We start from the raw sequence: 19,082 nt of genomic DNA, 5'->3' as shown, positions 1-19,082 counted from the left end.
CTTTTGCATCGTGCGCACGTGCACCGCGCACACGTAACCGGGAAAAAGAGAGACATAGTTGAACGAAACGGTGGCCGGAAGAGGACGATGGAACGATGGCCGTTGACCTCGACCACCGTTGGTGGGGGAAAATGTCCGATGGTGAGGGAAACTAAGCCGCTTGAGTAGGGATCTGATGAATGATCGATGAACTTTGCCTTTCAAAACCGCGGGAGGTATCGTGGGGGAAGTTTTAATGAGGGGAACATGCTACGTTTCGCACACCGATTCTGCTCAAATTTTGCGCACACTGCACACAATATTGCATATAATGTTTTAAGCAGCGTGTTACATAGTTCAGCTGAACCATCATTTTATATATATATATATATATATATATATATATAGTCTGCTTGTTTTTAGTATATTTACGTTGCTTAAAAATTTAGAAAATTTAACAGATTAATAAAAGAATTACCACATCAGACGAGAATCTGTAAAAAGAGTGCATTTTTATTATTTCTAAATTCTTGCAAATTTACAAAAATAAATAGATAAATTAATTGTTTCGGACGTAAAAAACAAATTGTTCTTGTTTAAAAAACGTATGGATAAGTAGATGTAGCATCTTGTTTGCCTGTACCCAATTTTCGATAAACTAAACACGGTCTCAGAATTTCCGTCGGAAGTACCCATGAAAGATTCGAATCAACTCAGCCAAGATTTAAATATGTTTGGAAGTACCCCTTTATTCCTAAAAGCAATAGCAAAGTGTTCGAACCTCTCTTGTCTAAGTTCGGATGTAGGTACTCGAAACTATTTCTTTCGTTTATCAAAATAATAGTGAAATGTTTAAAACTGACAAGTCGAATTTAAACTTGCTTTTAACGTACTTGACTCCATCTCTAATTACTAGTCAACAGACCTTTATATCAAATAAAAATTCTCTGCATGAACTGTAAAGAGTACGAATTAAATACACATTTATTTATTCTTTCAGTAGCCTCAATGAATTGGAAAGTACATACTATGTCGTCTGAAATTTTAACTGCTTGTTATATTTTGACGAGTCTGACACGTAACAGAGATTTCTAGTAATAACCTTTTAAGTATGAATACCATTCCGTTTTCTTTAGTCTGAATAAAATTCTGATTTCTTGTCATCAATATTTAAACATTCAAGTAAATGTAGACACGCAATAAATATAAATTGTCATTTCTCTTCTTAGAAATTATTATAATCGAAAATGATACGACAAGGGGTTAACTATTCCGTATTTTATTTATACTAATTATAATTACAGAAGATATCTTTCAATTATTAGTATTCTTATTAAATCTGCGTAACATTGTTTGCGTTATCGCGTATCATGTAGAGCCATTTGTATAAAAATAACGGTTATTCCTATCAGCATTGGTTATAAACGATACATCCGTACATGTACCTTCCATGATATTTTCAAACACTTTCTCTAGGATGCTTAAAAATAAACGAGCTGGTATAAAATTAACAACGCTCTAATAAAAAACATTATTTCTGCGATGAAATTTTGTTTAAATCTGCAAACTAGAGAGCGCTTTATAAAAATCCGTGTGCATATGTGTGCACGTATACTTGTTAGACCAACGGATGAGTGACGCACGGGAAACTTGCAGCCACGTCAGCCGGCAGACGAGAACAGCCAATATATTGATTGGACGTTTATGAGAGACGACAACCACCTGAGAAGTTTACATGGACACCGCAAAATCTGATGATCCAAATTTTATTTTCACTATGAAGTACCGATGTCGCTCGCCTGTAATAACTTTTTGATCGATAACCGGCGAAACGAGTCCATGACAGCGCTGTCCTCCAAACCATATTCTGATCAGATATTCGATAATTAATGCAAATAGAAATACAGTTTCATCGACGACTATTTTAGCAACTTCGCAAAATGATAACTTGTTTCCAAGGAAATAAAAACTTTCTTACAGATCGAATTTCACGATTTCGTACGATATTGACAAAACGTATAAAATTAACACGAAATGCGTCAACTTCGATTAAATTGTACACTGATAAGAGAGATTTGGGAGGATCAAAAATTCTTTTTAGATTTAATTCGATAATTTCATTTGTACGAGATTGATAATAAGTTCGCATAAAATTTATTTAGATAAGTTTCATTATTTTTATTATTTTAGTTAACACATGAGTCTTTGTTGTAGTATTGTCATAACTTCATTAGTTTGCAATATTTTAACTTAAATCATTTAACTTATGCGTTGGTTTTTCGTCAACTTTTGAAGTATTGAATGATTCGTAGTCTACTTATAATTTATGCGTTAAATTTCTACTATTCAGCGGATTGTTAACAATGTAAAGTGCAATTTTTAATTGTTTGAAATATCGCACAAAAAGAATTAGCGATGCATTGTGAGTATAATGGCGTTTACGAAATGGTTTCGATAAAAATAATTCGGGTTTAATAAGAACGGTTATATTACAATTTCAGAGCACTTTTCTTGCCTTTTAAGACAGGGCTCGGAACGCTTCGGCACGCAACATTGAAACCACCAGGGCTACGCCTCCTGACTCCCGCCTTTTTATTCATGGAGCACCTCAGGTGCGTGTGCCTATTGCTTTATATGTGTGTGTGGAGCATTTAGACGATCATTGGGAACAAGACGCTGCGACGGCAGCCGGAAGGCATAACCCTGATAGCCATAGCGGCAGATACAGTGGATGTAGAAAGTTGTATTCGTACACCGATCAATTTCAAACAAAACTTCGTGAAATGATAGTTTATTAATAATTTTTTTATAAACAATGAATCTGTACATATTTTCGGGAGTCTCTAGAATAGATACTATGCGATAGAAAATTTGTAATTTGCATAATTTGTAAAATCAACAAGAAAAGACAAAAAATCGACAGAAATGCAAAAGCAATAAGTATTCGTACAGTTTATATTTTGAACATTCTACAAGAAAATTTAGAACGTAAACACATTACACTGTTGTTTCATAACTATGGTTAACTATACGTCAGTATATTTGGATACCTCATCGGCATCAGACGTGTTCAAAATTTTACAGTGTTCAAAATTATCGTTGAAAACTGAGACGAAAACGTGTGGAAACTACGATAGAAGAAAGGAAAATTATTATTAACTTACGTAATCAGTGTAAAAGTTTATCAGAAATATCGCGTACTATAAGCAGACCTCGATCTACTATGCAAAGTATAATTAATAGATATGGAAAAAGAAACAGGCTTGCAAAATAACTCGAGAAGTGGACGTCTACGGAAACTTAATCAGTGTACTGGACGTGTAAATATTAGAGTGATAAGGCAAGAAATTAAATTAAAAATAATTTAGACATTGATTTATCTGTTAGTACCATGCGTAATTTTTTAGGAAGCCAAGACTATCGCGGTAGAGTGGCCCGTAAGAAATATTTTGTATCTGAAGCGAATAGAAAGAAGATATTGCAGTTCGCAAATAATAATATCAATAAATCAATGGAATACTGGAATAAACTGATTTTCACAGACGAAAGTAAATTTAATATTTTGAGGTCTGATGGACACTGTACTATTTGGAGAAAAAAGAATGAGGAATTGAAACCGAAAAACTTACGGCCTACAGTGAAACACGGTGGAGGTTCCATAATCGTTTGGGGCTGTATGAATGCAGCTGGCGTCGGCACATTACAATTTATCCATGGAATAATAAACCACCGAGTTTACATTGACATTTTAAAATAAAATCTTTCTTCCAGTGCAGAAAAAATGGGCATTAAAGATGATTTCATTTTCATGCAAGATAACGATCCAAAACATACTGCATATACACCAAAATGTGGATACTACACAATATAGCAGCGTATTTACTAATTCCCTCACAATTTCCAGATATTAACCCAATAGAATACCTGTGGGATTACTTGGAACGTCAGATTAGAAAACATCAAATTTTCTCGAAAGAAAGTTTAAAAAATGCTCTCCAGCAGGAATAGAGCAAGATCTTGCCACACGCATAACATCAAATTTAGTTAATTCAATGCCTAAAAGAAATGCAGCAATAATTCAATCAGAAGAAAACCCTACAAAGTAATAATTAACTGTTTACGTTAATTTTTTTATTGTTAAATTCATCTAAATTATGTTTTTTCTTCTAAATTTATAAAAATTTAACAACTGTACGAATAATACTTATATTGCTTCTGTATTTCTCTCGATTTTTTGTTTTTTCTTGTTGATTTCGCAAATTATGCAAGTTACAAATTTTCCTTTGCATAGTATCTATTTTAGAGATTTCCGAAAATATGTACAAACTCATTGTTTATATAAAAAATTGTTAATAAACTATCATTTCACGAAGTTTTGTTTGAGATTGATCGGTGTACGAATACTTCCTACACCCACTGTATATTGTGTGGCGAAGCGTTCTGAGCACTGCTTTAAGATATAATATTTAACGTAATCAATTGATTACGAGTTTTATTTGCACGCGATCCATCTTTGCACGCTCTGGTGACCGGCACCGAGTTATGGATGATCAAACAACTATCTTGTCCCTTTCTTCGGGCATTGGAAAATACGAATTCGTTAACAGTACAGCGGTTTTCCGTAGGATCCACGATTTTCGTACCGTTAATTAGCGCTACGTCATTTAAGCAATTCACTGGTAGTAACTGTAGACTGCTGCGCAATGGAAATTGCGGTTTACCGCGGTATGAAACGCTGCGTGTCGACCTAATTTCAATCCGTTGACGGAGCCGACAACGTCGAAATTTTCCGTTTTCTGCGCTCCGTCTGTTCTCGTAACGAGATTAACTTCTTTTAGCTCGCTTTAGTTGTTTTTTCTACCGATGCGTGCTCTAAGCACGGTTAACTCGTACATTTTTCGATCTGCGGAAATAATATGCAGATCTGTAGTTGAGTAGTTCACGAAAGTATCCGAACATCTTTTAAAACGAAATAACGTGTCTAAGTCTGAGTTTAAGAATAACATTTATTTTAGACAATGTTTAAGAAAAAAGATATTGCATTTAGTTGGATTGACAAAAGAAAACATAAGAACTCACATTTTTTAACTTCTTCATCTGAGTCTTGAACCGAAATTTAAACAATGCGTTTCATATATCCCGGAAACTATCGAGTACCGAAAAAAATTCCAGCAAATTTTGAAATACGAACATCAAGACATCCAAGGTTTTATTAGCCATCACTTTCAATAGCTCGTTTAACCATGACTTATAGTCCTATACACGCCATTGGCATGAACGTTGACGACTTGCACTAAATAAACTAACTGCTGCATTTGGCTTGGTTCGTTTTTGGAGCGTTTCGTAAGAACGCAAGAACGCGTTTCGCAGTCGCAAGATGGCTATAAGGAGGATGTGGTGTAATTTTTCATTCGACAGTGTCTATCTTCTGGAGAGCCTAAGAAGTAGCACATGGTCCCGAGCGAAAACTAGCAATAACAAGAAATAATCTAATAACAAGATTTTATAAAACCTGATCGAATCGTTTCCTCGTTGAGAATTCATCACTTCAGCAATATTCGTTTGAATTAAAGATCTAGGATCTTCAAAGATATTTCATCAACACACCAGTGTCTTCTTGCCGTGCTTCCAGACTGAACTCCGCTGCTGCTTGTAGTTCATAAAGTTTTAATCTTGCACAATAAAGCGTAAAAAGAGAGACATTTTTTTCTGATAAATTCAGTGAGTTGGAAGTAACACAACAGTATTTTGAAATTCCGTAAATGTTTTCATTGTTTCGCATTTGATCTACTATTTTGGTTGTAAATGCATAAAATAATATAGTTTGTTTATCATCAGCTGTGCAATTGCGAGACAGAAAATAAAACACTATATTTAAACATCTATACCTGTTTTGCCATCAAATTTCTAAAAATAGTGAGAAAGAAGTGTGATTAAGCTTTGACAACGTAAACACTTTCTTGGATTTCGCATATTTTCGAATGCTGCAAATGTCAGTGGGGAACTCGACGATTTCTGTAATTTACGACGGTTTGTTTAAAACGGTAAATCCGAGCTTCGATAAACAATAAATTATTTCAGCAGTTGCTCCAACGTTGCCCCAACAATTCGAATGTGCGCGAACGTATGTAAGTACGTATAAGTTTGAACAAAGTTAGCGTTAAGTATTTATATATACAGCAGTTACTGCGTCGCTTAGAATAGAAACCAGAAAATAACAAGGTGAACCAACCGAGAGCGGTATGCGGTATCCTGCAGCTACGAGTTATCTCTGTTTTGAACATTTTTTCGTACTATTGACCTGAATATTTTCTCAAATGTCGCAGCGAGTCGATAAAACTATTGATTCATTACTGATAACAGATAAGCAACTATGTTGTGTATGCAAAACATGTGGTGACTTATTGCGCTAGAATAAAAGTGGTAACATATTCAACAATCCTTTACAGGACTCTTTCTAATATTGACGGCAACGGATACAATATACACACTTGAGTAACATGACTCAACCGATTTTACATGATATCATTTTATGAGGTTAAACGATTTTTTGTCTTCCTTGTCCATAAATCATTTATTGCATGCCTATCACCAAACACGTTTCACGTAATGCGTTCGCTAGTATCACGATATTTTATTATAATTGGACTGTGGATTTTTATGCAAACTAAAAATTGCATTGATTATAAGATCCAAGAGCTACGTACATCTTATTAATGAAGTTTTCATTATTTTACATAAATATGATAAATTCCACAGAATACTCTTTAGAAGAGAGAATTTAGATTCTCTACATTTCAATATAAATATAAATATATGTACCGAGAAAATTTGTAATGCATTGTGTTTATTGTGATCTTCATCATAGTGAATAACGAAAGAAGATTCAATTTTCCAAATACAATTGGGAGTTCTGAAACATTTTTGTAGCTTCTGTAAAATTTAATATTCTTAACGCTTGAATTTTAAACATTCTTATGCAATTCTCAAACTGCAAACGTGGATTATTCATTTCTGATGCATTTTTCGGCAGATAATAATTTTTAAAAAGTCTTAAAAATTCATATAATACGTTGAAACAAATGTCTGTCCTTGTATTCAGATGTTCCTCTACCAGATAACCTTATTTTAGCGAGGCAAACCTACCTACCGATTACTATAATAGCTCGTGACAAATCTAGACTGGACGGACTAGTTCAGACATTAAAAAATATACTTTCACACGTTAAGTGTCATGTTCCTGACGCATGTATAACATTAACAAATTATTTACAATTTTCTTAAGCATTGCTCGTTACAGATTTAGAAACCAACATAAGTACGTGTAACATTACTATATTTGATAAATAAACCACCTGGTTTGAAGCATTAATGAATAAATAAATTCAATTGTATTAAAATGTTCAGAACGCAAAAGAATTATTTATGCTCAATATCAATATATTGCCACACGGAATAATATCCCAGTGGCTAACTAAGAAAGTCAGAGAATTTATTTCCAGAATTTATTTTATCACTCAGTCTTCTTGATAAAGGTTATTCTGTACAAAGATGAGATCCATTAACGACAACCATGAAATATATGAAACTAAACTCTAAACTCTAAGGTAGCAATCACTACATGCATACTAAGACCTATTACATCCGCTATGCTTTCCACTTTCCAATTTCGATTTCATCGGTTAAAATACGTACCTTAATCTTTTAAAAATGTATAAAGTTAATGTTAGTCACTTTATGTGTTAAGGGTTTCTTCTTTCTTTATGCATAAGTCGTTTAGTCAATAAAGAAAATGCATTTGCATAAACATCAACAGCTCCAGTTTATGGAGAATATGTGTACATCCATAAATATTCTTATCGCGTAATCGACTTTTTCCCTTCCCTTCGTTTAACGTTTTTGTTCATCAACGTTTCAGGAGCACAAGGTAATTCGATTCCGGAAGTCGTCACCAGACGATGTTCCACCAGATGGCGGCAAACAACGGGCTGAACGAGAAGTGGAATTCGTGAGAAGCGTTGCTTCCTGCTTTTTGGGCCGGTACACGCAGATCCCTGAGATTCTTCGGTGCGACGCAAAAGACATTGCCAGACTTTCGGAAGCCATTCAAACGCACCGCCCAGGTAAAGACCGACCCCACCAACAAAATTCTCACACAGAACCACATAAAAGCCTTGCGTTTCTTTTCCGAAGGTTTCCTCTTTGTCTGCGCAATTTTAACACGTGGTTTGCGATTAGTCATATTTAACAGTTAACATTTCTTTCTATTCCAATAGTTAACGTTAAACTTATCATGCCGGTCATTTTGACCGATTTCACATTATTTCAATACTTTAAGATTGTTGACATTATAAAATATCTTCTGTAGGAAATTATTGAACTTTCTTAATTCAAGCATAGATTATGATAACAACAATGGTGAAATGTCTAAATAAATTTAGTCTTGTTGTTCTTATAGAACAATAAATGATAGGTCACTTTTAATGCTCGGTAAGTTCGGTATTGAAGTCGCATGGACATTTAAGATTTTAGATCATTAGCGACACGTTCCGTTGGTAGATCGTAGATGAAACGATTTGTAGAGAAATTGCGGAGATTCTCAACGTTCTTTGTTTAACGGAAAAATACTTTTAATGATTTGAGGAGCTTGCAATTACTTTGCAGAAATATATATATATATATATATATATATATATATATATATATATATATATATATATATAATATATATAATAATATAATATATATATATAGTTAATAAAAAATATATATGCAAAGTAACTGCAAGCTCCTCAAATCACTAAAAATATATATATATATCATACATATATACACATGTATAATTGGCTGACCCTCTAAGCATTACTTTTAATAAATTATATATTATGTATATATATCGATACGAAGAAACTACTAGCCTTTTTTACAAAATGTCACGGAAATTCGTCGGCGCGAAACATTGTCGCCATGTGAACATTAACGTATCGCTATGCATAAGCGCAGATGTCCGCCGACGAACTGAATTGTTTGCGACAGGTGTTACGCCAAAGTAACAAGTTTCGAGTGTTCACGGCCTTCCAACTTTCGATGACCGCTCAGGTAGCTCGACCTTTATTCCCGCGCGTCCACCTGCTGACTGCACCTTTTCTTCTCAAAGAAAAATACCAGGTTTGCACATGCGAAGGCTCTCCTTCAACTCGTCCCTCGATGAAATCTCATCGGTACAACGGCTTTTCGACTTTAGTTCTACTCATAAAATATAAATATTTTCGTGAAATTTGATTACAAGGATGAATCCCTGCTGGCGGCATCTGTTGCACCGAACGATTATCCTGGAAACAGTAAAAATCTACTTTCTCTTAAAGTTCGCTATAATTTCTTTTACTTTTGTCGACTTTGCTTCTTTCTCAGTGTGACGTGAAAGATGTATGAAGTTCAACGACACGAAAATTTATTTTAGAAAGAACATTACCTAACGCGTTTAGTGTCGACCATAAAGTCGTGTTTACTTGACCGAAAAATACCAAACCTGGTTAATGCGATTTGGTAAAATTACAAAAACAAACTATACAAATTAAGAAAAGAACATTTGCTCAAGGCGTAGATAACAACGATATACAGTTACTCATAAAATTGAGCGTACACCTTACAAAACGCAATAACTTTTTTAAAACTAGACTAAGGGACCTGAATTTTTTTTAGATGATAGCGAGACTAGTATACTGGACGATGACCAGAATGCTTTTTTTTTAAATTTTGCTATTACTTGGAATGACTGACAAAACAAAGTAAAAAAACTCTCGTTTTTTAACTTTTTTATCTGAGCCTATAACCGAAAAAATCCGACCATTTTTTGAAAAAATTAACCAAATTGCAGCAATGTTTAAGTAATTTAACATATATATATAATAATTAATATTGTGTATATATATATATATATATATATATATATATATATAATAATTAATATATACAAAATGGCAGTATATATTTTGCGTTAAATTTATATATATATACGTTAAATTTATATATATATATACGTTAAATTAAAATATATACTGCCATTTTCAAGCAAAAAACAAAAATACTGTAAGTGGACGATCTGAGAACGACCTCGAAAAATAACCTTGAATGTAGCTTATAAAAAGTATTATAAATAAAGAAAGCAATTCTTATGTTATTTTTTCTTCAGCTTCCCACATAAATCACAAAAATTCTCATATTTGGAGCATCCCTCATGAAGCCAACGACTACATCTCTCACTTTTAATTCAGTCATCACTTCTTGTGATTTCGAAATAGCCCTCGAATTTAAAATTGTTAAAAGATTAAATGAATTTAAGAATATGGACGTTCTGTGTTTTCTTCTTGTTAACATTATTAGAGAAAGAATTACATTTCTGTTTGTCTAAAAGTTACAAGAGTTGTTAGTCCTAGCTATTTTCATTATTTCGGCATAGAGATAAATCAATAAGAAGAATATACAGGGTGTCCTATTTCAATTACTACGTGCAATTATCTCGTGAGCTATTCGTTATTTAAAAAAATATTTCATACGAAACGTTTCCTATTTCTAGGAAGCATAATCCAGTGTCACTTTTTTGTTTGTATGTGTACGCTTGAAAGACACACGAAGGTCACGATTGTTTTTCTTTTTTACATGGAATCATATAGTTTCTTATGCACTGTTCGATGCATCTTGGTATTCTGAATGAAAATGTATTAAGCTGTTTATGTCGAAAAATTATTTCTTTGGGAAATATTTTAATTTCTATTCATATATTATGACATAAGTTATTCTGATTTCGTATAATCTTCATGGCGTCTTATAGTCAACAACTGTATGTGAAAGAAGGTCAATATATATATTCTTTTAAATAATAATTTCAGAAGATGTTATCTTACATTAATCTATAGATCGGTTGTTGTATTATGGATGAAATTACTGTTGCTTTTAATTAATTTTTTTAGAAATTCTCAACTGTTTATCTTCGAACTATTAGAGAGAGAGAGAGAGAGAGAGAGATAACTGTTGCTATAAAAAGTGTTAACAGGTTGAGAGCTTCGTCGGTTTCATATGAATGAAACTAATGTTTGACTAGTTTTTAAAATACGTTTTTATTGTTATATATACAAACAAACTGAAGTTTACTAGTATTTTTAGAATTCAAGAATTAAAATTCTTAAATTACTTCGATTTTTGTGAGAATATTTGGGATTGTTATTGGGCATTTAACGTGTTAACAATCTCAGTATCACGGGCTGCACGAACATCATCTTCAATGATGTGTGACTTTCCAAGGAAGTTACATTGAAGGGCAAGCCTTATTGTTTAATTCAGTTTATGTAAAACATTATAAAACAGTAGTCTGATTATTGTATAAACGCATCTCGCTTTTATCATGATTGTATATTTATTCTTCGTAACATTGCAATGGATTCTTACCAGGGGGTCACGGTTCTTTTCCTCGGTACATTTACAAATGTGATAACAATAATATTGCGTTGAATTTTTCGCATGAGTTGCAACTTGCGAGTTTGGAACGGAGCGTGACCGTCTTTCTGAACTGGATCTTTCTGGTATCCAGATTGACCTAACAAAATGATATCACGGATCTTGCCAGATAAATCTGTACCGCATGGATGACTTTCCAGCCAGAACGTCGTGCTATCGATCAGATAATGAGACCATTCTCATTAGAAAAACACCGGCGCAGCCGGATTCCAGATGGAAATGTATGGAAAGTACAATTAGGTTTATGATAAAAAGTGTTGGATTTTTTACACTCGCGGCGCACGCTGATTTTCCAACGAGCGTATTATGAAAATGGAACTGATATTAATGATAATCAAATACTCTTCTGTTTAACTTCTTCGAGGATACCGGCACATACGTGTTACGTTTAACTTTTTACACCGGCTCTTTAGTTTCCGTGACTGTGCAAACGACGAAAAAAGAAAACGATTTATCCTTTGTACTCTCTTGTTCGCTTTGTAGACAGCAATGTATAATTATGATAATGCTTAATGAGGTATCATTTTCAAAGAAAAACTGGCTTACAATAAAATAAGTATATGTGTAATTAATAAATGCCATTATTTTCAAAGAAAAGTAGACTTTAAAACATATGCGTAGAGAATCTTAGAATAAATGTGAATATGATAAAGTAGACAGTAGTTTAACATCTAATTATATGTATTGTCTGATAATGAGACAAATTTTTCGAATGAAAAATGATTTTTAAGTAATTTGTTTAAAAAAGCAAGCATATAAGCATATAATAAAGCTACTTTCCATGTGTTCTTAATAAAATAAAAATATTCTGGTACTTGAAAAAATCCATTATTGCAAACAATCACTTGTTACCTTATTTGCAAAAAAAAATACAAGTAAACCTATGGAATCGAATTGGCTGGTTAAGACTTCTGTCTAAAGCTTTAAACGTACAGTTATAATTAGATTACAATGTCCACGTGTGTCACTACTGATCAAATCCGAAAGAATTCGATTTTCGTAAAGTTATTAAATATCTCCTGATTAAATTCTTAATTGTATATATTTAATATTCGGACGGCTGAACTTTTTAACAAAAATATAACTGAGTATATTTAAGATCATTTATGATAACATTTACAGTCAGTGTAAAAAGTATACGTACACCGAAATTCGGATTTTTGACAAATTGTCGATATTCGAACTGTTGTAATTTCGTAAAAAATATCATAGCATAATAAATATGGACATAATATATTCTGGAAATATGTATTAATCTACTTCTAACGATCGTGGGGGCAACGTCTTCTGACACCCGTCGCGCGTCTCACTCACCCATGGTTGCCTAAATGCTACACACACACATGCACGCGCGCGCGCATGCACACCAACTGTATTCCAATATGAATAACGCTGCTGAGTACAACCGATCATTTTTGTTACGCTAACGTTGCTAAATACAGACATAACTTTTTATTGCGACAGTAATGGTGACTTAGAATTATTTAAATTTCAATATCAGCTAAATATTTAACTTCTCGACACAGGTAGATTAATACATTTTTACAACTAATAACGATCTGCATCCATTGATGATACAAAATACATCATTCCATTAAAACAAAAAAAAACAAAATTGACTTTCATATGACCTTTACGTGTTCGCTCACGAAAAAAATTATAGCGCCAGAATATGCCCGACTTGACAGCATTCAAATCTCCTCTGAAACATTTCTCGCTACATTTCTAATAATCAGGTATATCGAAGTGGTAACTAGCCGCGAGTCACGTAGAGTTCAGTTAGCGACTTGCGTTCATCTGCCGCATATACGTTTCATTTATGTCATTTTACTACATGGAATGATATTATGTCGTAGATCATTGTATTCGTCTCAACAAACGCTGTTATATAAAAAAATACGAATGCAGGATCTCGTTTAAAGATATTAATTCGACTTCAATATCTCTCCTACCATTACATCTGTAGGAACATTGTTTATATCATTTAACGTCCCTCTCTATACCAAACAACTTTTCTAGAAACAAATTTTTGATAACTGTAATCCCTCGCGAAATATTCCGCCGAGTCCACTTAAACGAATCATCCTGTACATATGTATATTCGTAGACAGAAGAACAAGATCTACAAGTGTACAATATTGGTGACTACAAAGCCTTGCACTCTCCTTGTGAGCGAAATAATTTCCACAGAATCACCCTCTTCGGTTCGCGCACACACACACCTCAGCCTTTACAATTACGAGGAAACGAGTAATTATCCGGCGATTTCCGTTTGTTAGCCGAATCCGAAAAGAGAAATCGAATAAAAAATTTGCGAGATAAAAGAGATATTCGCAGGACGGACCTTTCTCTTCGAAGCATAACGGTGTCTCGCATGCGAACGGAAATGGCCGTATAAAGATTGAACGGTCAACATTCGAGGGCCAAGAAAAATTTACGGCATGCGCGCTGCGGTGGCTATTCATTGTCAGCCCACACGGCGACTGCAGCTGTACGCTCTCGAAAAGATGACGACGTCGCCAGACACTTTCGAGGAGACATTAAACCAGCCCCGTACTTGTTCCTGCCTCCGCAGAGACGTTCACACGTTTCCACGGAGAAACACACGCGCGATCAGTCACTCCTACGAAAAGGCCACGACCCCCGAGGCAACATCCGTCGGGCTCACCTTCGGGAAAGCTGATGCACGGCCTATTGAAGCGCTTCTTTTCGCTAGACGAGGTCACTTGAATATCCTTTTCTCGCGGATCATCCTCTTCTCCGAATAATTAATCGTCTATCCGGAAACGCTGGAGATACCGACGGATGCTCGCGATGTAAAAAATCATCGCTGCTACTTTTACTCGCAACAACGTTCCACTCCTGACGGTCTCGCGATGTCTGCGGAACCGTTTCGTTCGTTAATTGCTAGGATTGACATCAGAAGAAGTGGCTAAAAATATTTCATCTAGGAAATACAAATATTTGCAAATATTGTTTTACTCAACTGTGTTATATGTATACATATGCATATATGCTTCACTTGAAATAGTAATTTATTTCTGTATTAAATGAAATACTACTTGAAATGCTTATTTTATTTTACAAATATGTAATAAGTAGATTTCGGATTTTTATGCGAAATAAAAATTTTCTATGTCATTTGCATGAAACGTAAGTCAAATGAAAATGTCTTTCCTCTTGTAGTCATTTTAACAAGGTACACATAATATAAAGATAGGTATGTATCATTCTTGTAAAGAATACATAAAATCGGCAGTCTAGTAATAAATATTTAAAATATATATTTTGCAATATGAATCTGAAATACTTAATTGAAATAAATATTTTCTTTATTGTCGATTTCCATGATACGTACATTATTAGAAATAAATAGATGTTGGAATGTCTCAATTACATTCATTCATTAATAGAAATATAAGAAGAAGCTTATTTTTTGAAACAACATGTGTTCGTACTTTTTCTACAAATTTATTGTCTCTCATAAATATTAACCGTAAGAAATAGAATTTCAAATAATTAATAGAAATTTAGATACATGAAATACCATATGAAATAATTATTATTTTTATTTTCTTTACCATAACATAAATAATTGTTTGAGATACTATTTCATACGAGCAAGAATATTTCATTAACTATTTCCAATACTTTTTCAAATATTTCTACCGAGGTCTGATTTTATTTGAACAGGTTATCCGTAAATTATAATACTCACGAGATGAGAAAAATGAAACAATGGTCGATGATCAATGATTAAAGATAAACATTAATATGAATGTTGTATACTGAAAACTAGCGTAATTATTGCGAGATGACCATTAGCCTCTAAGAGATTAATTAAGAGTGGGGGCTAGCAAATAAGAGTGCAGCGGTTGTTTTGCAGCTGTGGTTGAGTAGAGTACGCGAAAGTTGTTAGTGAAAAACAGCACGATTCAGACTGATGAACATCGGAGTCGGGGCCGGTTGCCACAAAACTATATAATATACTACTTCATAGGATCATATTTTTCTGCACTGAAATAGTAGACATGTCCACAGTTTTGTTATATGTATTTCTTCTGTAATTATTTTCTGACTGAAAAATGCATCCTTATGTTAATAACCGGTGGTTCCCATGAAATTTAGTAACGCTTTCGTACCTAAAAAATATAATAATAACACTAATAACAATAATTTGTATAAAAATGATCAAAACGTAAGTTTTTGTGAACCTTCAATAATAATATGACCAAAAATTAACATTTTGCAGTTGAAGCAATTTTAACTCCAAATCCAAAACAGATTCTTCTGAGTTACACAATATTTCCATTTTATATGACTTTACGCATTTTATGCAGAATTCAAAAATTATTTTGGAATATGATCTAATATTAGCATAAGAAATAAATTTTATTTGATTATAGGTATTACTGATTTTATTCAACCCTGTTCATAATCATTACGTAATATAATTACACCGAAATTTATTTTCATGCTGTTAATTGTTTGAACCGCTTCGTTATCCGCGGACTTAAATTATTAACAGCTACAAACGAAGGAAAGATAAATTGCTTCGCTACCGAATTTGTATGATTACATTAAACAATATTGAATTTATGGAGAGTTCATTAAGCGGACAAACGATCCTTGGATCTCGAAACCTACCATGATGTACGAGAAACCTGCTTCTACGAGATACGCGTTTGGCTGACAGCAAGAAATTAGAACGATATGAGAAACCGTTCGCGAAGAATGGAAACCGCTCGGGTTACGAAGAAAACACGTTATACAAGAAGCCCAAATTGGCTCCCCTTAATGAGAGGCATAGACTTCATCCAGTCTTCTTTTATCAATAGTTCAGCGTTTTAGATACTGAGAGTATTAATCACCGGTCGTTCAGGCTTTACGTGAATTGATATCAAACGGTGAACGTCTCTGCAATAAATAATATTTCAAACAATTCGTGACTATAATACTTAACTCGAACGATTTCTACATCCTTAATAAGTAGATTACAGATCGTATTTTGTTTCATTATTTAATGCATTATATCCAGATGATTTGTATACAATATCGTTACATGTTGCTTTGACAATGTAGTTGTGTCGAACGTGAAAGACAACAATTAGAATAGTAAATAAATTGAAATAATTTAAAATATTAAAATGTATATTATGCTGAGTTTATTAAAATTATTAAGGAGAAGGAGATATTTCTATGTATGTTTCTTCCAAGTAATACAGAAAATTTGTATTTTGCATAATGCATCGTAGTCTAATAGTAGCTTAATAAATAATCTAGTATATAATTTTAGTATATAATTTAGTATAAATTTAATATATAAAATAATTAAAATTAAATACATACACATCTATTTTTACATAATTTCATTGGAATATAATTGTGACAAAAATTGAATTCTCTTTTTGCATGATTTATTTTGATTTGACACGACTTCTACATCTCTAATTTAATTTTGCAAAAATATTCCCATTGGAGAAAATATATTTTTATATTTATAACAAAAATCCTGTTTCTGTAATTACATTTTTGAAATAGTTTTAATTTGAAAATGATTTTAACATAATTATGGAAGAAAACTAGTTCAAAACTTTATTTAACAAATAAATATTTCATATTAATTAATTTAGTTTTTAGTAGCTCAGAAACGTTCTTCTGCAAATTTTATTACTGTTTACGATGAATGGATAAACACATAAATGTTAAGTGAAATTTTAGATTACCATTTCAAAATATTTTATAGATCTAAATTTTCACAAACTTGAAATAATAATATAAATAAATAATATAATGTACATATACATACATACAGTAACTGATGTACGAAGAGAGAGCTTGTGAAACAAAATTTATAACATTGATTATTCTTGTATCCTTCTTGCATCTTATAAATAAATCTAGAATCTTTACGCATTTATAGCACTTGCAAATTCATTACGTATTACGAATCTGACATATACCACTGACAGAAAATATTTTATTCGAATCATTGTTCAAACAATTATATGTACGTTCATCAAGAACGAAAAATATTATCACACATACAAAGTGTGTAACTACGTGTGCCAAATATTTTAAGAGATAATTCAAGAAATCATCCAAGAAGAAAGTTTGTAAGAAGTTAAGAGTAACGATGTTGCTGTAATGTCTTTGTCTGTAAGTTATTAACTATTATAGTCGAGCTTTGTACAGTGCATCAAATATGATAAATTAATTAAGTATATAAAAATTCTTTAAGTGTTGAATAGCTTGACAAAGCTTTCGAATACTTTTTATCTATCTATTGAATTATTGCTAACAAACTTTACTGTTGAAAAAATGCCTTAGCAGTTATTAAGAACGAAAAATGTTACTGCACACATGTTAAAAAAACGTAATATAAAACGTTAATATAAAACATTAATGACAAATGTTTTTGTCTTTTCATCAAGAACAAAGTAATGCATTGTCTATTAAATTATAGAAAGTAGCATTACGAAGCACTAGGATTTTTGAATACGTACCTTTCGCGATGATGTAAAGGATACAGACAGTTAGAAAATGGCGAGTTTTATTATTTAATTTACCTTTATACATAGACGGACGATCCATTTCATCGATTACTTTTTGCCAGGGATTGTACTTGTTAGAGTATTCGTCTGATTGGTAATGAACGGATGTGCATGCGTATATGTGCAGATACTATGAAAGTACTTTCAAAGTTAATAGCGGCACTCTCTTAAATTAAATGAATTTCCGGTATTTCAAATGTTTCCCAAGCATCGACTTTTTACTATCAATAAAAACGGTGAAATCATCAAAAGGCTTTGATCGACTAGTTACGGCACAGCGGATGGTTTTCGTATTCAATTTCGAATTATAAAATAGTCGGAGGCATGGCATTGCGCAAGATTTATATTTAAAGGAGCGTAAAGAGTTTTGTGCTCGGTCTCGTTTCTCATGACTCGTGACCTTTTAACTGAGATCAGGAGACTAGCGTTGTAATTTGTATTGTTTCTTGGTACTCGTATGTTTGAAATTGCAGAAACTCGTGCTGTCGCAATTCTGCGAACGGCTGCTCGTAGTCGGAGGATAATGTAGCCCCACTCGGTGATTGTTGCCGTAGAATGCTTCTACACCTTTTATTTGAACCACACTTTCAAAAAACATTGTTATGTTATTTCGTCGCACATTATACACAAGATTTCCCACGCAACTTCACAGGGCAATAATTCTCTGAAATAGTTGGCGGAATCAAATATTTCTCTAAACGATCCACAGTACCTTTTTTCACAACTTTGTACATAAATACGGTTGTTCACTGAAATTGCAATTTTCTTTAACCGATCCCGTTGGAAACGTTCCTGATGTTTCAGTTCTGAACTTGGCTTCAACATCAATTAATTCGACTCTAGTTTGATACACTGCTATATTAAATTATATACAAGATTGATCCTTTCGCAAGATTATGCTCACATTTCTGTATTGAAAATTAATCCTTTTGTAGATCATATTCACCATTTTTCACTCCAGATTACTCCTTTTGTAGGTCACACTCACATTCTTATACTCCAAATTAATCCCTTTGTAGATCATATTGACATTTT

At 33.0% G+C, this 19,082-nt stretch overlaps 1 protein-coding gene across 6 annotated transcripts in view; it reads left to right on the top strand.

Annotated features, from left to right (window-relative positions):
- Window positions 1–19,082, top strand: part of Ipk1 (Inositol phosphate kinase 1) — a 319,504-nt gene that overhangs the window by 282,130 nt on the left and 18,292 nt on the right. For all 6 annotated transcript variants that reach the window (XM_076519491.1, XM_076519490.1, XM_076519492.1 and 3 more), the window contains one exon: window positions 7,898–8,102. In XM_076519491.1, the coding sequence (XP_076375606.1) occupies window positions 7,898–8,102 (205 nt within the window). The remainder of the gene's footprint in view (window positions 1–7,897; window positions 8,103–19,082) is intronic.

The sequence above is a fragment of the Megalopta genalis genome, chromosome 3, assembly GCF_051020955.1.
Source record: "Megalopta genalis isolate 19385.01 chromosome 3, iyMegGena1_principal, whole genome shotgun sequence".
NCBI lineage: Eukaryota > Metazoa > Arthropoda > Insecta > Hymenoptera > Halictidae > Megalopta > Megalopta genalis.
This window is presented reverse-complemented; position numbering and strand designations above follow the sequence as displayed.